The 23,488-nt window shown below is 40.1% G+C and overlaps 1 protein-coding gene across 3 annotated transcripts; it reads left to right on the top strand.

Annotated features, from left to right (window-relative positions):
• The first annotated feature begins 15,896 nt into the window (after nt 1-15,896).
• Nucleotides 15,897-22,666, top strand: dpr5 (defective proboscis extension response 5). Of its 3 annotated transcripts, none has more exons than XM_018098079.3 (6): nt 15,897-16,272; nt 16,926-17,047; nt 19,760-20,110; nt 21,604-21,861; nt 21,986-22,261; nt 22,328-22,666. In XM_018098079.3, exons 2-5 carry the CDS (start codon nt 16,960-16,962, stop codon nt 22,177-22,179), a joined length of 891 nt encoding a protein of 296 aa, XP_017953568.1. In that variant the 5' UTR covers nt 15,897-16,272; nt 16,926-16,959; the 3' UTR covers nt 22,180-22,261; nt 22,328-22,666. The 3 variants fall into 3 exon arrangements, with proteins under 3 accessions (XP_017953568.1, XP_089119646.1, XP_089119642.1); XM_089263520.1 differs by having other exon boundaries at nt 21,986-22,275; nt 22,366-22,666; XM_089263516.1 differs by having other exon boundaries at nt 21,986-22,275; nt 22,358-22,666.
• Nucleotides 22,667-23,488: the final 822 nt, after the last annotated feature.

The following is a 23,488-nucleotide window of genomic DNA, read 5'->3' as shown; positions in this document are numbered from 1 at the left end:
ACATTTACAAGCTCGCTTGTAAATATTTCAATTTATTTTATGTTGTGTTTATATAACTTTTATGTGCAACTCTGATGCTCTCCTGCTCGGGGTCTCTCTCTCTCTCGTTGAGTCTCTTCTGCGGCGCTGCACTTAGCGACTGTTAAGAGTAGGGCATAAAAAATGGGAGCCCATAATCATATGCCAATAAAAGTCGGTTAGCATGCCGCACGCTTATTGGGCGTGGCATTGACAATGTGTGGGTATGTGTGTGTGTCCTGTGTGCTTGTGTGTGGGGGTTAAATGATGCTCCCTTTTCGGGATAACATTCGAGCCACGTTATCATTATGCGCTACATCACATACGCATGTGGCTCGCTGCTCACAGACTCACGGACTCACAGACAAACAGACGAGTAGCTCGGAATGGTCAGCCAACTGCTGGGCTCAATGTGAATCTGAATGGGAATGCGAATGCGAATGCGTCTGTTGTGCGACCACCTATGGTGCTGCTGCTGTATAATACATTCAATTCATGGCTAGAACAAATGATGTGGAAATGTAAAATAGATGTTGGGCTTACGACTGTGCGCCTGTCCGTCCGGCCATGCGATCCCACCATGCCTCTGTACAAATAGAACAGACGCGCGGCATGTGTGCAATGTGCGGATGATGCTGAATTCTGTGACTCTGCCTTAGGCATGTGGCATGCATAAAGCTAAGGCCAGGCGGAGTATGCGGCAGCTGTGTGTGTGAGTGTGTGTGCTTGGGTGTGGAAGCGACAAAGTGAAGCATCATAATGCTGGAATAATGGCCAGCATATGCACACTTCAAATTAAAGTGAGCAGCCATCACACACACGCTTTGCTGTCATGCCTCCGGCCTCTCTCTCTCACACACTCTCTCTCTCTCTCTCTCTCTCTTACTCCACGTCTGTCTGACTGGCTGGCTGTCACGTCGTTGCCGTTGATTGTCTTTCAGTTTGGGCTTCATTAGCTGCAACGGGTAACGTTTAATTTTTATGCTCATGTGCCTAAATGCAATCGCCCCAAAAGCCAATTGACTTGGCTCAAATCACAACTTTTATGGCTTCGAAGCCATAACGACTTTTAATTAAACAGTACTAGAAAAAAACAGAACGCAATCAGCTGCTGCAAGTACAACCGTACGAAATCCAAAGGCAGCTACAGAAACAAGCAGGAAACAGCAACAGCAACAACAACTAGGAAAACGGATACGGTGTCATGGCCAAAAGGCAATACCGGTTTCTAATTGGCCTGTATTGTTAAATGGATAATGGCCAAGAGACGGCCATTGATACAGGGCACAACATAGACAAGAGAAACATGACAAAAGGTCTTCACATCCGTTTACCCTCTTCGCATATCCTGAGGCCTGTCCACCAACAATTATCGAAGCTGCCTCGCCACTCAGCCCTAATGACGAAAGTCATTTTCAATCAAGATGAAATAACAAAAATTCTCATTCTTATAAAATCACTCATCAAATTGAATGACAAATAAAAGCTTTGTTTGTATTTTTCATATTTCTCTGATGACGTCGACGAAATCTCGGAGCATTTTCGGAATGACAATGGCAAATACTGCATTATTTATGCGCTTTTCGGTATTGATTTGTGCGTGAAGAGCTTTCACAAGTGACCAAACAGACATTGCCATGGAAACTCAATTAATGGTAATTGGGATACCTAAAGGCTAGTCATCCATAAATAGTTTATTGCCAGCCTGACCGCATTTTATTGGTATGCCAAGAATAGACGATTTTTAAAAATCAAATAAAATAAAAGACAAGTTATTCTTGCCGCAAATTGAAAATGTACTCTTGCTGCAATTTTTGCGCAGCATGAAAATGGCTTATGGATTGCTTCAGCTCTTGGGGCTTGAATATTGCAAATTTTCATTTTCAATTTGATATGAAATTGAAAGACATACAAACAGTTACAGTTATTTGGAGTCTTAAAGGATTAAAGCGCACACAAAATATTTGATTAGAGCAAGGCAATAGGCAAAGCTATTTTGAATAAGGGCTTCCATTTGGAAAATATGAATACCTGTGTGTGGTCCAATCAGTGTGGTAAAAGCCAGAAAGCACTCGCACCTAATTCCATGCTATTCAATTTAATTAACAAGTCCACAAATACGGAAACACAATAACAGATTTATGTGACATTCGATTTGGCTGCCATCCATCACACACACACATACAGCTCATGACAGGTGAACAACTCAATTGAAATATCAAGCGGCCGCTTTTATTAATTGACTAAATGTCGATGTCCACTCAGCTGGCAGAGCAGTGCAATCTGCGCACTGCATGTACGCAATGTTGTGTGATGTTAAATCAGGCACTTAACACTTTTTGAGTTTTATGTTGGCTTGGAAAGTGATCGAAATTTGCTGCAATTACTGTACTCAATGTGTACATATTTATGGGAGTGCCCAGCTGCGCGTTCAGTGCTGTCAAAGCCAGCCTCTGGGCACATTACGCATACGCAGCGTGTGACAGCAATAGCTTTAAGGCGTCTGTCATTAAGTGCCATAACTGGGCTCTGGCTGCCGTTGCTCTTGGCTCCTGACTGTTCTGGCTCCTGGTTCGCTCTATCTCCCTTCTCATGCCTTTAATGAGTGATAACAAATGGCAACATTCACGTGCCCCATAATCTTATTATGTATGTATCAATATTAGCAAATGTCTTACGGCCGCATTGTTATGGCCCCACTGCATGGGGCGGTGGGTCACATGCTATTAATTGTGCTTAGTGTAGTGGGGTGTACTTAGTTGCTGGCATTTTTGTTAATCGCATGATGTACAAGCGAACGCACAAACGCAAGCCAACCGGGGCTGTGCCGCCCGATAAGAGCTCATTGCTATACACATTTGTCTAAATATATATATATATACCTTATATATTTATATATTTTTGTGTCTTTGGTTTCCTCATATTTCAGTCGTTGCTCTGATGACTTGCATATGAGAACCCAGGGTACTGTATTTGAGGTTTCGGACAGGTTGCTTTGCTCACACTTGACCGCATTCGACTGACCTTTAAACTTGTTTTCAATTAAAACTGCAGATCCAGTTGCTTCAGTGTGCGTAAGTGTGTGTGTGTGTGTGTGTGTGTGTAAGGACCTGTGTTTGTGTCTGGTTGAACCTTTTAGCATTTACTTAGCATTTAGTTTTATACCCATCTACCTACATTTATACATATATAAAACTATAAAACATGAAAGCAAGTTTCATAAATCACAGCTCAAAGCCGAGCAGAAGTGAAAAATCGTAGACCCCCATTTTAATTAAAAGCGTGCAAAACACGATACTCTACAAACACACCAGCACACACACACACACACACACACACAGACACACCAAAATTTATATGTATATATATATATATATATGTATAGTAACAATCTGGGCATCTCGTATACAATGTTTTTTGAGGCCAAAGCCTTGGAAAAGCCTTTTCCTGAATAATGATTGAAAAACAAGCAATGAACGAGTTGTGCCCGCTCAGACTTGTTCGGTCTTGAGCTGCGTGGGTCTGAATGCCGTCCTTCCTTTTGCCACACCCCCCCTCCCAAACGCCCCGCCCGCCCAGACAGTGTCAAGCGAGCAGCAACGAGTTGTACAAACTCAAGAATGAAGTTTGCTTAAAATAATTTGCACGCTGTCCAGGCTTATGCCTTCAGACGGCCCCTCCCCCACCCACCGCCTGCCTCAGCCCATGGAATCGGAGGCTAGGCTTTGTTTGCTTATTTACAAAGCCCATTTGTTTCTGGGTACGTGCATTCCCTCAGAGCGTGTAGGCGACAAAAGTCTTTAATTTTGCCTAATAACAGCAGCGCTGGCAAAGTTTTCGAAAAGCCGCCAAAACGAGGGCGTTAACAAGCGCCAGAAACACACACACAAACACACACAAGCACACACAAGCACACACACGCACACGCAGATAAATACTAAGCAGAACTTGCTGTTTATTTTGCAACTACAATACTGATATTTAGACAAGATACCCTGTAATAATAATTAGGGAAGTCTTAAAGCACTTGTCGCAATAAAAAAGACTTCACTTACATTATATATATTAATATTTAATTTACTAAATTTTATAAGTTGTATATATATTTTTTGAACAACATTCACGTAGTTCAATACAAATATAAAGGTTTTAAAATATTGTTTTTGAATATTAAAACATTTCATTTTAGGTACAAACTTCATATTTAGGAAATGCGCAGCTCTTTAGCTAACGAAATTGATATCTCTGTTTCGTGTCCTATTCAAAAATTCAGCTAGTACGAACCCTTTTAGGGTATGCGAGTAGTTCAAAGTAGTTCTAGTATTTCTGCTCAAGTACGTGAGCATAAGTACGTATAGAATTAAAGAGGCATGGAGTCGCCGCTGCGAGGAGGTAAAGAGGTACAGTCATCATCGTCATGCCATAATAGCGTTTTGATACCCGCACATAAACAACAATGGCAACAACAACAACAACAACAACAACAATAATAATAATAAGAACAATAAGAACAACAACGAACAACAAGAGGAACGACAATGAGCGCAACGTTTCGACAATAAAATGCAAAGAGCCAACGAACAGAAGATACCAGCAAAGCAAAGACCATGCCCCTCCCCCGCCCAGCTACAGCTTCAGCTACGTCTCTCATGGCAGGCTTCCTCATCTACGCCGTGGCTGTGCCTCATTCACTTTTCTAACCCGCCTTCAAGGTGAACTTAACCTGATGCTGTCTGCTTTGTAGCTGCGGCTTTTCTATCTATGTCTATGTATTGTGGCTTTCCCTCTCTCACTCTGTGTGTGTGTGTGTGTGTGTGCGTCTCTCTGTCTATTTGTATACGTGTGTGTGTTGTGGCTCTTTGGGCGGGTTAATCGCAAATGGGCAACCGTGTAGGCAATGGATTACGTAAACTCAGAAGCTAACGTACTTATTATGCTGGCAAGCACAAGGAGCTGCGATTTATTGTTTGACGTTTGCCGCCGCGTGTTTGGTACTGCGACTGCTGCTGCTCCTCCTGCTGCTCCTGCTGCTGCTACTGCTGGTATGCCAGCCGGCGCAGTAAACACAAATGTTGATCTAATCCGCAGTCCAGTCATGGCAAGGATAGACGCCATGACAGAGCCAAATAGCAAAACAAACTCTTCAACGAAACGCTTCAGACTTGATGAATGTATTCGGATTCTGTGAAATTGCAGGACGCCAATGAGCTGCATGACGCTGCAGCCAGTTAGTCAATCAGTCAATCAGTCCATTAGTCAACCGGGCGGGCTAAGGCCGGGTCAACCCAGTCAGGCCCGTCCGGCCAGTGAGGCAGTCAGCCAGCCAGGGAGTCGAGCAGTCGGGCAGTCGGGTAGTCGGGTAATCTACGGCCGTCCACTCCGTCCACTGTTTGGAGTGTTGAATTACCCTGTTAAATGGACAACACTTGCCTCACTCACACATTTCCGGCTAAACAGCTAGCTGAGAGTATACTCTAACAATGTTGTCCTTCAACTTTGAGTGCATATTGCATTTAAGCAGAGTGTTGACAGTTCACTCAAGATCAATCGTAGTATTATAGCAAAATTCTTTAAAATTATTGCGTATGTAAAATTTAAGGTGTTATATAAATTAACTAAATTAGTAACTGTCCAAATATTCAGTTGCGCTCTCTCTCTCACTTTGTTTATCTCTCTCGCCTTAGGAATTAATATTCTTCTATTATGCTCTCTGTCTATCTGTATGTTTCTCTATCTATATTTAAAAATAAAAAATTATTTATAATATTATTATCACTATATTAATAAAATCTTTATATATATTTCTTTATATATTTATTTTTACATAATTAATTTAATTTTTATTTGATCTTTAATTCAATAATTTCTTTGGGGTAAAGGTAAGAGTATCAAGAATTGGTTCGTGCCAAAACAATTTTTTAAATTTCCTGTTTTCCTTGCGTGTGCTCACAGCAGACACATTCTGTTGATGGTGAGAGGGGTTTATTGCATGCAGAGCCGGCTGAAAATGTTCGTAATCGCTGAGATAATAGCCTTTCATGTGGGCATTCCAATCAATTCGTAGGCCCCAGAAACAAAGCAACAGCAAAAAACCAAAAAACGTAAAACAGAGCAGCAACTCGAACCACTTAATGTCACAATAAAAATGTAACTAACCATGAAAATTACATGTTTCCCAGCAATTTGCCGTTTTGACATGGCGATGTCAACCCAGTAATAACCGAGTCCAACCAAAGCATCAACTGAACTCAGACCCAAATTTTGGTCAAATCGAACCCAGCATCCGCCCACTTGTCAGCGTACTTGTCCTTGCTCGGCACTCTGGAACCAGTCACTGTCTGATGCTACTATACATATACATATATATATGTATATATACATATGTATATATCTATTTTTATATATATTTTTACCCAATGTATGGCTTCATATTGGTAAGCCAATATTTATCAAGGAGCGTTCGTGTTCTCCGCCTGACGCAACTTCTTAAAATGCTTTCGAATTATAGAAAAAATCAAATAAAATCGCATAAAAGAAAACGTTGCAAAATAGCTGTAGAAATTTTCAATAAAATCGACTTTTGTTGGCTGCCAAAATGAAAATACATACGAAAATCTACAAACACACGCACACACACTCACACACAGACTCATGCTGTTGCCCACACACTGTCTGAGGGGCTCTCGCATATAGCAAATAAATGCGAGTGGCACATTCCTGGGCATTGGTCTCTCAACTCCGCTTTTTGGCTCTGCTTCTGGTTCTGTTCTGTTTCTGGTTTTGGTCTCCGCTTTGCGCTGTTTCCTATTTTATTTGCTGATTTTTCGTTGATTTTCTTTCTTTGTTCACTTTTTGCCTTACGTTTTTCACTCCAGCTTTGCATCGCAGCTCGAGTGGAAAATTGACATATGTTTACTTTGTTGTTCCTCCTGTTGTTGTGCTGCTACTCCTGCTGCTGCTGCTGCTGCTCCAGCTCTGTGTTTGTCTAGTTTGTATTTCTTATTTTGATTTTGGACCAGCACCTACTGGAAGTCGAGCATCATTAGATTGGCACACGCCATCGAGGCATTCGAAACATACAAGTGCTGCAGGTAATGCGCCATAACCCGATTCGCTTACCGATTTCACTCATTACGCCAATTTAGTTGGCTCAAGCATAAGCTAAGCAATAAAATGGTATAAAATTTGTCAACAGATTGGCGATTTGTGTATCTTTTTGTTAGCTGTACTGAATCGGAGAACCTAAGTTATATACATATTTAATACAAGAAAATAAAATAAAATAATAATAAGTTAATTACATCAGAAATCTGTTCATACAAAATGTTATGCAATGCAAAAAAAAAAATATATATATATATGTATTTATATAAATAAACATGTTAATTTTCTGAACAAACGCTATTTATTATATAAAAGATTATGTTTAAGTTGAAAAGGATAATGTGTCCTGTACTTTAAAATAAAAAATAAATAAAAAAACACACTTTTGTATACCATAAACTGAATAAAAATGATATAAATAATTGATTAAAAATATTTAAATACAAATAAAACGAGAAAAAAATATTAGAATGCCATTAAAAGAAGCATAAAACTTATTCAAATATTATATACATATTATATATATTTCTATTTATGTGTATTCGAGCTTGGGCTGATGCTGATGTAGCCGCCGTAAGCATTTCCGTCTCAATTTTATTTTCTATTATTCAATCAGGCCTCCAATGCAGTGACTCACAATTTTCTTGTCTCCCTTCCATGAGTTTGCCCAACGGACTTCTTGTCTCTAGCACAGCCTCTCTATAAGGTCCACATCTGCCTCCATACAGAGTGACCATTATTACCACACTCTCGGTCGAAGCAAGCAGTCAAAACTCGTTCGCTGCGTAAGTTTCACAACACTGGAAGACTACTCTCTCTCTCTCTCTCTCTCTCTCTCTCTCTCTCTCACACTGCTTTCTGCTCTAGTTCAGTATTGTTTCGTAATGCCATGCATGAGCAATGATCACTCGGCATTTGTTGTTAGCTACAGGAGAGCTGTTTAGAATTTCTAGCATACACAATTAGCAGCAAAAAGTTGTTAGCACCTTTTCACTGCCCTATTTAGCACGTGCACCACGTTAAGCTCAACTATTTAGAAATTTCACACACACACACACACAAAAAGAGAACAAATACAATATACATTTATGTTACATTGCAAAATGGAATTCCACGCACTAACTAACTAAACAAAAACAAACTTTGGTCAAACGAGAGTTGTAAATTATTTATAATTTTTTATTTCCGCTGTGTGCCAACTGTAGCGTATATAAAATTCTCAAAGGAACTTTTTAGTTGTTGTTTTGTAGGCCAGAAAAACGAAATGAAATTAAATTCAATTATTGAGGCATTTTATTAGAGTCGAGCGACCTTTTTTGTTATCGCTTTAAACTGCATATTTCGTAAGCCGCAAGGTTATTAAGAAAACTTATCTAGATATTTGCCACGGACGGAACAATGAATGGACCCAGCACGAGACCAACAGCCGCCTACCAATCTAACTATCTGCCCCCGCCCTGTGCTGCTTGGAGCAGAGACAACTCTATCGTTGGGGCCGAGTTGAATTGCCCATTGAAAGCGCCTGCCCCGGGCAAGCAATTGTTGGCATGGCGGTCGTGGCAAGGCCACAAGTTGCAACAACAGCGTAAGGAAGCTGAGGAACAAGTAGAGGCAACTGCAATTTAAGCTACCGATTGCCATTATGTTAAGGTCCTGGCTCGCTCGTCCTTCTGCCAGTCCGGGCGTGGCCTATAAAAGTGCATTGTGTGGCAGAAAAGTTGTTGAAATATATATTGAAAAACTGCTAAAGTGAAAAACTGAAGCGCAGCCCATAAATGATTAATGGGCCAAGTTATGCGTTACGCGTTACGCTAGATGATGACCCGAACGTTCCTGCACTTTATGCAATTTCCAGGCACTCGAAATTAGTCACACACAAACTCACACACACAGACACATACACACATACACATTAACTAGCATTCACATTAATGAGAATTTGCTGGAAATTTTGGCAAACGATTTTGAAATGTGCCAATGCAAATGAAGTGTAAAAGAGATAAGGGTAAGGGCAAGGGAGGCGGCAGGGCTGGCGGGAACTGTCACATTCGTAAGTGCAAACGCAATGAAAATGTTTTTTAAAGTTCCAACAACGAATCAGAGCCAATTTACATAACCCAGAACAACAAATAGTTACAAATTGAAAACTTTTCTCTGCCAAGATTGTAAACGATTGTCTCCCAGTGTCTTACACGTCCCTGTGCCCCCCGACCCAACGCCCCGCCCCGCCTCGCCCAGTCAACGGCAGCTCTATCGCAGTTTCAGTTTGCCATTGTTATAATCAAAGTGGCACAAATAACAAAAAGAACCAAAGACTGAGCAAAAGACAACAACAACAACAAGAACAACAACAAAAATGGAAGACGAGAAAAAAACTGAAATTGACAGCACAAGCAATATGAAAACCCCAGCAGATAGGAGCCACACATAGCTCAGATACAGCTCTACAGCTATAGATACAGATACATTTGCAGATACGGATGCGCGGCGTACTCGCTGATACGTTAGATAGAAGAAGCAGAAAAAGTATCGACAAGTTTGACGCTTTATGGCATTGTTTAGTGCCGCACATTTCGCCAAAAACGTTTTTCAACTTTCACACAATTGCGCCATTTGCCGCGTCTTATGATGCCAGGCGATTGCTGGGTACGCCAGCGAGGGCTGGCAGAGGGCTGGCAGAGGGTGGGCGTGTACGACACAAATCTGCTGACGGAAGCTTTGGATACGTTTGGACTAGAGCATTTTTTATACGTAAAACGTGCGGAAAGTTTGAGTGTCAGCTTAGAGGGCGTGGTGGTGGTGGTGGGGACTATTCAAGCAAAACTGGAAGCTGGGGATAGAAAAAGTTATAAAACAGTAGATAATAAAATAATAAAATATATGTATTTGAATTGCTCATGACGCGGCAACACAGACTCACACCCACACACACACACCCACACACACGCGCACACACACACACACACACACATACACATACATAAAGTTTTCGTTTTTGTTTGCAGCGATAAAATTACATGTCAAATTGAATGTAACCTGCCATTCGAGCGCATTATGCTGGCCATAATTAAACGTCCAGTTGGCCAAAAGCCACCCGCCGTCAATGGCTGGTCAATCATTGGTTGATTTTATGGCCAACAGACGTTTGAACTTGGTTGGTGTGAATGGCTGGGGTGCTGGGTCCCATTAAACTGGCGCCTCGCTTATGACCTCAGCAGCATTCGCAAGAAACTCTTGTCGAAGGTCCTTGGAGTCACACTTCAAGCCCGCCTCAAAAGCGGAAGAAACTTTCGCAGGAAGCCAACTTTTCAATTAGCGAAATCAACCATTTCATCGGCGGTTGTAAAATTAATATTTTATGATTATGCCAGCTCCATAATTTGGAGAGCAAGCGAATAATTCATGAATTTTTACACTTACATTTTGTTGTTTTAATTAAGTCGATTCGCAATGGCAACTGATTTAAAATGAATTTTAATTTTATCATTCAATTGAGGCAGTTACACGATTTATCTATTTAATTATCAATTTATTATTTATATTTCAAATGTACGACAGCAAAGTACCCTGGATTCAAGAAAAAATAATTAAAATAAAATAAAATCATAATGTTCATTATTAAAATGAGAATTTAATGTAAATGCATAAAAAATAATATTTATTAAAATTAATTAAACAATAAAAGGGAGTTATTTCAAAACTGAAATGCAAAAATAGTTTAGAATAATACAAAATTTCTATAAAATAAAGCATACTCATTATTAAGTGTCTACAGGGTATTTGAAAGGAGATAAGCTTTTGTTGTTCCGCTCGATTTATCGAAAATGTTTTCATTGTGTGCAATCCATTAGCACTATGCAAAATTTTATTGCACTCATATTCTAATAAATTCAATAATTAAATATTCAAATTTCAGTTAAACCTGCTTTAGTTTGATGCTAAATTAAATTCTAAACGTTCATTTATTAATAAAAATAATATTCATAAAATAAGCTCATCTACTCCACATTAAATGAAAATCGATGGCTCTTATATATAATCAGCTCAGAGCAACTTCAACAAACTGAATGCAACAGAATTTAATTAGCATTCGATTTCAGGCGGATGACATATTCTTTTATATATTTTATAAACAGCTTCCGGCATGAATCCCTCAAACCGTTTAACATTTTGATTTAACGGTTTTTGTTTTGCTATTCGCATTCGAGTTATTTGAAGATTGGAAACGACAGATTTTGTGCCAGCTCAAAGAACTATTGACGTAGGAAGGACATCGAATCCCTTTCTGATGGGTGCTCAAGCGAGCGAAATCAATGCGTTTTCTATGTTAATACAAATCAATCCGTCTAATCGAATCAAATGTTTTTAACAACTGAGCAGTTCCGTTGACTTTGTCTGTGTCTTTGTCTTTGTCGCAAACTTGTAAAACTAACGAACAAATCACGAACAACAACAGCAACAACAACAGCAATGACAGCAGCAATTGCGCAATATGCATAAAACTTTATATGGCATTTAAATTGTGTGCGTGGGTGTGGCATGAGGGGCGTGACTAGTTGGAGCAGCCAGACTCAGCGACAAAAAAAAAAAAGAAATAGAAAAAGAAAAGCAAAACAAAAGAAAATAATAATAATAGAGCTGCCGCCGCCGCGCCATCTTTCGACTGCTAACTTCGATTGTTAACTCAAGCGTCACAAATACCGGAAATCGAATACAATTTGTAATTCTGATGAACAGTTGTGCAAAGCTTAAAGCGCACTCCTGAATCCTGGACCAGCAACAAGGACTCGCATCTGGATTTCCTGTGCTTTACGCAACAGTCTCTACTTGCCACAATGTCTCTTTGGACTGTAGCTATTGAAATACCCTATATTCAAACATCTACAAGCCAAGGTAGCAGCAAAGCAGCTGCAAGATTGCCCAATAGATGGGATAAAAGATGAGGGTGTTAACTCTATGGCTAAAATGAAGCACAGACTATTGAGGTCATTGGCTTCGGGTGATATTTATGATTGCAGCAAGGCAATAATAAAGTTTTAAGTCTAATATAGTTTTCTAAGTCATATACCAGGCGATAGTGATTGCTCCGCTGTCTATATATATGTAAGCATGTACATAATCTCTTTATACCATTGCAGAGCCTTCGACTTACGAGCATCTTCACTATTCAAACGATGCTCACTACTACTGCGAGCGTCGGCTTAATGAGATCAAATCAATGAGCCATGAGCACAAACATGCATTTGAATGATAGAGGGATAATGGAACGAATAACCGCAATCTCATTAGAAATATGTTTCTCTTAAAGAGAAACTTATAATGTCATACGTAACTTGATTGCTGGCTTGCCCAATAGATGGTCTACTTCTACTTCATCAAAAAATTGATTAAAAGCGATAGTTCCATCAAAAATTTAAGAGCTCTTAAACTAATTTTAAAGAATGAAATTCAAGTATTTCTAATGCACACTTTAAGGCAATTGCAAACCAAGTTATAAAACTCTAGCTTTATAAATTTACCTCAGCTTTTTATAGAGCATCTGCTAGTCAGGCATAATTAATCGTTTGTTGTAAGTGTTGCTGTTGCTTCTGTTGTTGCTGTTGTCCTCTTGTGATTGTTGTTGCTTTTGCTCTTATTGTTTATTTTGGTTGCTTCACTCTCTCTCTCTCCCTCCCTCTCTCTCTCTCCCTCTCTCTCACAGTTTCTTTCTATGCGCTTTGCTTTCTGTTTTGGATTCATTTCGTTATCGACTCAATGTCGACAACAATGGACCAAAATGTGATGCCAAATTGGGCAACATCGTTTTATGTGCCATTGCTGGTTGCTGCTCCTTGTTGCTGCTGTTCGTTGTTGTTGTTGTTGTCAGTGCCGTTGTTGTTCTTGTTCCGGGTGCATTTCGTTTTTGAAAAGGTAAAGCATGGCGTGTGCGTCCACTCATCATCAGGTGCTCACTGTTAAATTTCGCACACGTAGCAGCATAAAAATTGACACCGATAATTCGCATGGTGTGTGTATGCGTGTGCCATCGCTTACATACTGCTGTGTGTGTGTGTGCGAGGGTAAGCAGAGGCAACGTTACGTATGCGCGATAAACACGCACACGTAACGCACACATACATCATGTCGAGTAAAATTTGTCGGTTCGACTGAGGGATGGGGCAGCAACTGTGGAGTGGTTGAATGTCGCGACGCTGTTTACACAAACAAAGTTATCAATTTTACACACGCCCCACATTCAATTTCCCCGTGGATGGGCTGCCCGTCGGGATAACAGCATGTTATCACCCCATAACCCCCTATACTGGGTCGTTTTCTACTCCAGCACCGCCCTCCCCACCTAGGGGCCGGCGGCGTGTCGGTATTTCCATCAATTCGGTATGCAATCAATGTCCAAATCGAAGACGCAGCGCGTCCAAGCCTCTCAGCAACAATAACAAATGGAGTACCAGAGGTCGGCCGCCAGGGGTTGTTTAGCAGATTCCCCAAAACAAGGGGATGCCTACCAAATGCAGTTATATTTTTAGGCCGATGTTTACCCAGGTCAATGAAACCAAATATGAAGCTCTTCCATTCCCAATTTATTTTCAGGGCATCAATTTTTGCCCATCGCTATTTTTACAGCACTTGCGTTAGGGTAGACTCTCAAGGATAATACCAAATTTATGTGTATTACATACACCAAATTTATGTTCGAATATGCATTAAATATTTTAATGTAGGTTCAATAGTACATATTTCACAATGTCTGTAGACTCAAATTAAATCCTCTTTATTTCTTTTCTAAGTTGGGTTCCACGACAAATTCATACTGCTCAGCCTGCTGACAAATTATTTTGCTTATTTTCAGCTATACCTTGGAATATTTTCTAATTTGTTGTCTTTATTTTTGCAAAACAAGAAAGTAATATATTACTCGCAGACGAGCAATGGGCCAGAACAAGCGTTTTCCATCCATCTTGTTCTATGTTAATAGGTGTTATATCATTCCAGGCAGTTAAGTTCAGGTCGGGCGGCTGTCTGCCCAGAAAAATGTTGTTTAAAATTTAAATTTATTTGTATTTACTTTGTGGGCCAATAAAAAATGCATTCATATAATAATAATTAGTTTGGAATGACATGTGAAATGTAAACAATTGCAAAACAAATATGCAAACAATCATAATGAAACAACTTTTTTAATCACTAGTATTTTCACTGTTACACTATTAACATTTAATTACAATGTTCATAGCAAATGGAAGATGGATATGTATTTCAATTAGATTAGATAAATATATTATTTATTGCGGCAGTTGTGATGTGTAAGCTACAGCTTAATTTAATTGAGCTGTTGGATAACTGGCATGAATTGTAATTTATTTAAAGCGATGCGCAAATGATTTCATAACATTTTTGACATTTTATGCGAGGAATGCTTATCATACTCCCCCTCAGCCAGCCTCGCACAGCTCCCCTAATGCGGAAGCCATAACACGCGGAGCTACCCACTTGTGCATAAAATTTCACTTAGAGTATTGAGCGATGTGTTGCCAGGAGAGTGCAGAAGTGGGGGTATACTGTGTGCGGGTAGGGCAGAAGGAGGAGGAGGAGGGGGGCAGGGTAAGCGACTTTCTGTTGGGGGTCTTGGAAAAGTTGAGGAATGTTATCGTCTTGTTAGTGTAAAATAATAGATGCCAAGTGGGCTAGTGTACAACGAGTATTGAGTGTCTTGAGCAGAGCGGGCGGGCTGGGCGGACGGGCGGACGGGCGGTCTGAGCGCCTGTTGGGCGACAATTTTTGGCAATTCGATGATTTGTTTTTCTCAATTTTTCTGCACGTTTTAGTGGCAAAACAACAACAAGCCGAGGATGGGAAATATGTTATGCCTTATGAAAAGGAAATGCGCGTAGGTAAATGTGAGAAATTCCATTGAAATTGCATTTATCTGACAAAATATTTATAATAACTTTGAAAATTCAATTTCTAAAGAAAATATGCTAAACGAATTGACATTAAGGGCGACACGTTTATGTGCGTGTGTGCGTGCGTCTGTGTGTGTGTGTGTATTGGTGTCGCTGTCGTTCGCCTTGTCGTTGCCTGCATGCTAGAAAATTAAAATCGACCATATGTTGCCTCATCGATTTTGATAAGGCGCTGCCGCCAGTGTTGCCACCCAGCTGCGACAGGCTTCATATCCGTTTCCTCTCTAACATAATGGGTCACGGTATTTGCATATGCGTGTGTCACTATGTGCAAGTGTGGGTGTGTGTGTGTGAGTGGGTGTGCGCTTTCCGTTTTCAATTGAGACGCGCCCTGACAAAACTTGTAAAACGGGCCTTGTCATGCATGAGTTTTTTCCATTTTATTAATGTTGTTCCTGTTTCTGCTTCAATTGTTGCGCCTTCGCCCTGCTATTGTTGTTGTCGCACTTCTCACTGTTGTTGCTGCTTGTGTAGCGTGACACAAATCAAAGGACACTTTGAAAGTGTTTCGCGCTGCGTATTCCAGCCCTTGTTAAATATTTCATAACCACTTCCTTCGCCAAAAGACGCATGGAATGCCTAGCTGCATGGGGGCTTTTACATATTTATATTTCCATTTAAACGTACATGTTGAGGCCGTAAGCACCCAACATCGCAGTGGCCCAATGGTATGTGTTACAATTAAATTACGCTTACGATAAATGTTGCTGCAACATGTTGCTGCCACAGGCGGAGCAGAGCGCCGGCGCCAGAGCCGAAGCATTCGCCTGGCCACTCTTTGCGTAGGTTAGTTTTCAGAATGCTTTCAGTTCTTTAGCGCGCCTCAAGCCACACGGAACGTAGTCGTGCGACGAGACAGCCAAGTGACCCGGTGACTCACTGTGACTCGCCGTGACTCAGTCACGAGTTAAACACGAAGCAACACGCACCGTAACAAATCGGGCCGCTCGTTGCACTAGCGAGCGTTGCGTTCAAGTTCGGGCAGGCAAAGAAAGAAAGAAAGAGAAGAAAGAAAGAAAACAACAAAGTTAAGCCGAAATTCGCGTAACGTGTAACGTAATACGTACGTACGTATAAGTAACGCAACGCGCTTGAATGCGTTACGTGACGCATGAAATGGCGGCACGCAATTCGCGCTACATTGAATCCGAACGCATCGTCCACAAATTGCTCTAGTCCCTCGCAAAAGGTAGAAATGAGAATATCCCCATACCGCACACGACAACTAAGTAAGACTCATGAGTATCTTTGAGTGTCTATGAGTGCCCATGAGCCGGAGCATGGGTACATCGTACAATTAAGTGTATTAGTCGGACGTGACCAGACCGAAATTATAGCCCCGGGCCAAAAAGTAAACGTCCACCTACCGATTGCCCCCAGCAGCTTAGTGTGTAATGAAGAAATTATTCAACTTTGGCAGCCCCCTCTCCCCCTGCCATCACTCCAGCCGGGCTGCCTGCGGATGTCATGGTGATTGAAAACTCAACCGCAATGCGGACTTGTCATCATTTCAAATGAATGCGAATCCGTCTCCGATAAGACTTAAGACTTAGGACTCAAAATCTAATCCCTTCCGCTGCTAACGCGTCCGCAAACGGCAATCTCTTCCCCTTTCCCACTCCCCCCCTCCACCTTCCACCTCATCATCCGTCGCCCGGAGTCGTGTGTCCTTATAAATCGAGTCTGGCGGTCGTCGGTCGTCGGTTGTCTGTTCTGGGCTGACGGCTGGCAAAACAATATGGCGTTGACTCATTTAAGTCGCTGGAAGTGTCTTTGTCTTGAGCTTTGCGATTGCCATCATTTATTTTAATTAGTTTTTACTGTTGTCGTCTTTGGTTGCAGTCATAATTTAATAGCATCACAAATTGCGCATGAAATGTTGTTGGAATACTTTGTGGCGATGCTTGTGATCATGGGATTAACCACAACATTCGATAAGCACACAAGCCACATGCAGCACTTTGGTAAGTATCCAGCAAACACATGTATATACACATATATATATATAAGTGTATATAAACCCCATTGCCAACTCCATCTGCAGAGTTCGAACGAAACTTTTTGAGCGAGAATCGAAAGTGGCTTTGCAGCTTGAGCAGTTGTCGAAATGATTACTAATCTATCATTGGGCTTAAACCGTTTCAATTTGGTCAAACGAACGGGACAGATGCCCGCCTGGGCGTAAAATTATATTTAAACTGAGTCAGACTCGAGTGCAGCTAGACAGAGCATAATTATTATTTCTCTCAGGCGAATGCACTTAATCAGGGCAGCAATATGAGCACTTGAGGTGTCTCAAGTGTCTCAGCGTAGTCATCATACAGAGTAATAAGTCGCCCTACTGCACTGAGCATTTAAATGAAGTGCTTAAAATTATATATGTATTGCTCTTCTTATTTGCATGGGCTCTGCATGGACTATAAATACAGTCGGGGCAAGCGGATCAGTTTTTGTTTTTTTTTTTTTTTTTCATTTATAAAGAAATTTAAATTCAAGAGAATTATCGAGAACGAGTTTTTTCGATTACCGCGATTTTCGATTTATAGTTGTACAAATTATCGAGACTTGACTGCATTTGAATTATTTCATATTGAATTTATGTTATGTAAGCAGGATATTTCAACAAAAACTTTAATTTAAAAGCAATAAAGAACAAATGCTTTTATTACATTTAATAATATAACATAATATTTACATTTATATATTTGTAATTTACATTTGAATGCAAGTGAGGTAAATAATGGATATTTACGTTAAAAAAATTTAATATTAAATTTAAATTTAAAAGCACGTCGCATTGTAAGACAATACGATTATTCATAATAAAAAAAAGTTGCATCGGGTAATTTTTTTTTTTCAATAATGAATTGCAAATGGGAAGGCTTATCTAATTTAAAGTGAAATTCGATTTGCAATCGTTAATGGGAGCAAACGGATTATTGAAATCTTTTTAAAATATACATATGTATTTATTTATATATATAGTCAATACAAATAATGCAATATCAAGTATATACACAAATATGTATACCTTTGCAAGCAAAAATATTAATTAATGAATGTTCAGACTTTAAACTGATCTTTAGCTTCTTCAGCTTTTTTGCAAAGTCATTCTCAGCGATTGCTGCCAGAGTTCATTAGCTCCAATTCAGCATTGCTTTTATTCTGTATATAAATTAATATCTATATGCATTTTAACAAAGTGACTCTTAAAAAGAGCGCAGCAACATTTCTGAAAATTTCTTAAGAAATATTGCTGCACTTTTTATAAAAGTCACTTTGCTAAATTTAGTAAATTTTTCATGCAACTGCTCATTGCGTGGACTTGTAAAAACAAAAGAGCTATTCGCCAGGGTGTTTATTTGTTTTTCTTTTGCTCTTGATTTTGTTTTTTTTTGTTTTTTTTTTTTCTCGGGCAAAGCAGAGGCAATTTCTCATTTATTATTTATGGCACCTGGCCTCAGTTTTAGTGCTCACTGTGGTTGGGGCATGGTCGAGCTTGTTGCTGCGGTTGAACTCAACAGTTTGAAAAACCAACAAAAAAAAACTCACAGAGAAAGAGAGAGAGAGTGAGAGTGAGTGAGAGAGAGAGGCATAGCGCACTGGTTACTTTTGAACGTCTGGCACTTTGTATGTAAATACAAAAGTTTTATTAAAAAAAGAAGAAGCAGCGCATTCCATATTTATTTTTTATATGCGTGTGTAAATTGTGTGAGTTTTATTGTGCATCACACACACACACACACACACACACACAAAAGCAATTTCATTTGTAAAATGTTTGGCGGGGGCGGCACGTGTGGTGCAGGTTGCGGCTCCATTGTAACTGTAGCGAGTGTAGCAACAGTTTCAATTAAGTGTTTAGCGGCATTTTATTGCTCGATATTTGATAGCCCACATGGGCTAATGGGCGTGACAATAAATCAATACACTGAAACATATATGTGTACACACACACACACACACACACACACATACATGTATATGCTTACATGATGTATGTTAAGTAGGCATACGCTCTCTGTGTGTATTTGTCTTTGTGTTGGTATTTGCTTAGGCAGTCCTGGATTATTAGCGGATTTGTTGGCTAATACTGGATGTTGATAAAGCGGCCTGCACATAAATCACTCGCCTCAAGTGAGACCCCAATGATGGATCATAATGCGAATTGGTCTTGGCCATTCAGAGGCACTCACACACACAGACACACACACACAAATCCATATTTGAAGTGTATTACGAGTATGTATGCCAATAAGATGGTAAACTTTGGCATAAATTAAGCACAAATACTCGTTAATCAAATGAATGTTTCACTCGCACACAGACAGACGCAGACGCAGACCCAGACCCAGACACCCCAACACTCACACTTATTCATATCCATTTGCCGAGCTGTCTTCTGCAGCGTGTTGGCCCATCATTCCGATTCGGATAGAAACGTAGACGTTGATGTTGAATATAAATGCACATGAATACATTTAGATTGACATTTAGATACAGTTATCTAATACCCTTTTCAAGTGCCTATGGTGTGTGTGTGTGTGTGAGTGTGAGTGTGCTTGATGGAGTGTGGTAAGTCTCGCATTGTTGTAGTTTTTAGACACTTGACAAGCGTTTATTGACACCAGTCACTGACCACATTGCCAACCAACTTCTCTCCTGTCCATCCGCAGCACTGGCCGAGGAGCTCTCCAATCTGATACCGGACGAGTACGAGCCGCAGTTCGACAACAACACTGAGCGCGAGATTATTGCCGCCCTCGGCACCACGGCCCGCATGCATTGCCGTGTCCGGCATCTGGGCGATCGCGCCGTCTCCTGGATTAGGCAGCGCGACCTGCACATCCTGACCATTGGCATCATGACCTACACCAATGATCAGCGCTTCCTCGCGCGCCACATCGACAACTCCGACGAGTGGGTGCTAAAGATCGTCTCCGTGCAGCCGCGCGACGCCGGCGTCTATGAGTGCCAGGTCTCCACGGAGCCCAAAATAAGCCTCGCCTACAAGCTGATGGTTGTGAGTAAGTATCTACGGACGCAAAGTGAAACCTGCCCTTGGGCATCGTATAGCCCAAATGCTCTAAATATATATGAAAGTTTAATGGCGAGGCAAGCGTTGGCGTCAGTCTGCTAAAAATATGTAAGAGCTCAGCTTGACTCAAGTGGTGTTTGCTTCCCACTTAAGTTGCCCATTCGTTAAGTTCATTTGTATTAGGGCAAATTAATTTTAAACAAAAACTATGTTAGATAAAGACCTATTTTTGACCATTTTTAAATTCGTTCATTTATTCATTTATTATTATTATTATTATTATTATTATTATTATTATTATTATTATTATTATTATTATTATTATTATTATTATTATTATTATTATTATATTATATTATATTATATTATTGTATATAATTATATTTTATATATATATTACTATATATTTTGTTTATTATTATAAATTTTATCATTATAAATATAAATTGTTTTAAATATATTTTTTGTATTTTAATTTTTTTATTTCTAAACTTCGGGCAGTGGAAATGCAGCGCCATTTTAATAATAAAATAAAAAATAAAAATAAATAAATAAATAAATAACTAAATAAATAAATAAAATAAATAAATAAAAAATTAATTAATTAATTAATTAATTAAATAGATGAATGAATCAACCTTCAACACGAAATTCCTTGGAATTGCTTTGTTTGGACAACCCAATCAAGTTTCTTTTCGTATTTCAGTTAAAGATAAGAGAGAGAATAAATATACCAAAATTAGCTGGTGTGGAGGGAATGACGCAGAGATTAATTGGCATCCTGTAAACAAGGAATAGTGATAATGAGATAAAAAGTAAACTAATTATGTGCACTATGCATAAAATGAAATCAAAGAAAGCCGCCAAAGCAGAACAAATAATAAAAATAATAATACTAATAATAAAAAACGTAAGGCTCTGCCAGTAAACAGACAATTGAGTCCGAGTATTAAGCGAAAAGGGAAAAATATGAAGAGGCAAATCAAAGTGGGAAACAGGAAAATATGTGCAACTAGGTCAGAAGACGGCAAGAGGCAACAATAAAATTGCGAATGAAAAAATGAAATATATTAAATTTACTTACTTTGTATTACTTTTCTTATTATTAACAAAACTTGGTTTAGCTGACGAAAGTTATAGTTTGGTTCGGACTTTGGCTAACATTTTACAAATCACATCATACTGAAAAAAAGCTAAAACTAAAAGTGAAAACTAAAATATAAAACATAAACTAGCATTTAATGCTCGAAAAACTAAAACTTTTGCATTTAAATTGAGATTGAAAGCAATGTGTGGATGGCTACCTAGAAGAGGGGGAACTAAGCGGTTGGGCAGAAGAAGTAGGAGAGGGGGTTAAGCATTAGTTTAACGAGCTGTGCAGATAGAGCAAAGCAGCAGCAGCAGCAGCAATTGATAATGAGTTTAGTCCGAAAAGCGATGCAGGACAGTGTAATTGACAAATGTCTTGCGTTCCATTGACAGCATCAAAGGCGCAAATCCTGGCCAATCGTGAGCTGTTCATCCAAAGCGGCAGCGACATCAATCTGACATGCATTGCGCCCCAGGCGCCAGGACCCTACACGCACATGCTCTGGTACAAGGACACGGAACTTGTTAGCGACTCGACGCGCGGCGGCATACGCGTCATCTCCGAGCAGCAAATAAAGACGAGCAATCTGGTCATATCGCGCGTACTTCACACGGATTCCGGCAATTACACTTGCTCTGCGGATAACTCAAGTGAGTGCCCGATGACCCAACATATCCAGCACACACCCACTTAGACAACCACACACATACACACACATACATGCACACATATACGCATATATATTACCCACCACGCCCCCATTCTCGTTTGCAGACAGCGACAGCGTCTTTGTGCATATCATTAAGAGCGAGCAGCACGCGGCCATGCAGCATGAGCTGGGCGTCAGACTGGTGGCTGGGCAGAGCCTGTGGCTGCGGCTCGGAATGGTGGTGCTGCTGCTGCTGCAGCAGCATATGCCACGCCCCATACTTCAGCTGCAGCACCAGCTCCTGCTCGCCGGGGCCTAAGTAGTCTCAGAAGTCGCAGCTTATGTTTGATGTCTGCTTTGGCGTGGCCCTTTGGACGGTCGGCTGGACGGACGGGAGGAGGGTGAGTTTGCGCTGCTGCGGCTGCTCTAAGGGGACATTGCAATTGATTTTATTACTCAATTTACAGCTCTGGCAGGAAGGAAGTCCACATGCCCACTTGCCCACTTGCCCACTTGCCAACGCCGTCCACACCGCCCACACCGCCCACTGCGCTGCGCTGTACATAGAAGAGAGGCACACCTGTGTATATAGTGTAAATCGTATTTGGTTTTTTTCCGTTTAGGCAGCTTTAAGTATTTTTATACGTAATTAAGTCAACAATAATCGATAGGTCGGTTCATCGATTCATTCATTCAATCGTGCAATCGACTAGCCCATAAGCCATAATAGAAACTGAAACGAAAATGCAACCATAAAATCGAATAAATGTAAATAAATGTTTAATCTTAATTAACAAATGACAAAAGCCATGTTGAACTGTCGTTTTGACACACTCACACACACTGACACACCTGTACTAACTGTCATCTAGATTAATTATGATTAATTATGCCAGCGTGAGTGTAAAATTAAATTTAAATGGGCAAAGAAAAAAAAAAAAAAACAAAATTCAAATGATTAATTGCAATATGAATGTGTATTTACAGCGCGAGTTAGACTCGGCTTTTCCAAACCATTGCACAACGTTTACGACTCTGATTCGACCCCGGGCAATAACCAAGATTATGTGACTTAATTGCGCTGAGTTGCGCAACGGGTGGGCGGAGCTGAGGGGGGCTGGCATGCCACGTTATTTCGGTAATTGAAAAACGATAAAGGCCTTCGCGCACCTGTACACATTCTACACATAAATACGAGCATGTATATGTGCGTATGTATGTGTGTGCTCGGACAAATGTACAGACAAACCTGCAAATTGAGCACGGCCGATGCCAGCGGCACAGCTTTGCCACTGCCAGCACTCAGCAACAACTCGGCAATTGATAAACGAGAGAACTCAGTAGCCAAAAGCAAACAACAACAACAACAAATTATTTCGAAAATAATAAAAACGTTTATACATATATGTATGTATGTACATACATGTGCATATATTTATTTGCACTGCCTTCAGTTTGACATGTTTATTTCAGGCCATTAAAGGATTCGTTGTTCGTTCGTCCCACGCAAATAATAATATATATGTTGCCTGAACACGCAAATAATGAGCAGAGATAGTTAATTTTTAAAAATATTGATTTAAAGCGGAAAAGTTCTTTAAGCTGTGCAAATATATGTTAATATATAT

The sequence above is a fragment of the Drosophila navojoa genome, chromosome 2 (assembly GCF_054131105.1).
Source record: "Drosophila navojoa isolate 15081-1374.11 chromosome 2, UAZ_NAV_1.0, whole genome shotgun sequence".
Classification (NCBI taxonomy): Eukaryota; Metazoa; Arthropoda; class Insecta; order Diptera; family Drosophilidae; genus Drosophila; species Drosophila navojoa.
Note: the sequence above shows the minus strand (reverse complement) of the source record. Positions and strands in the feature narration are given on the sequence as shown.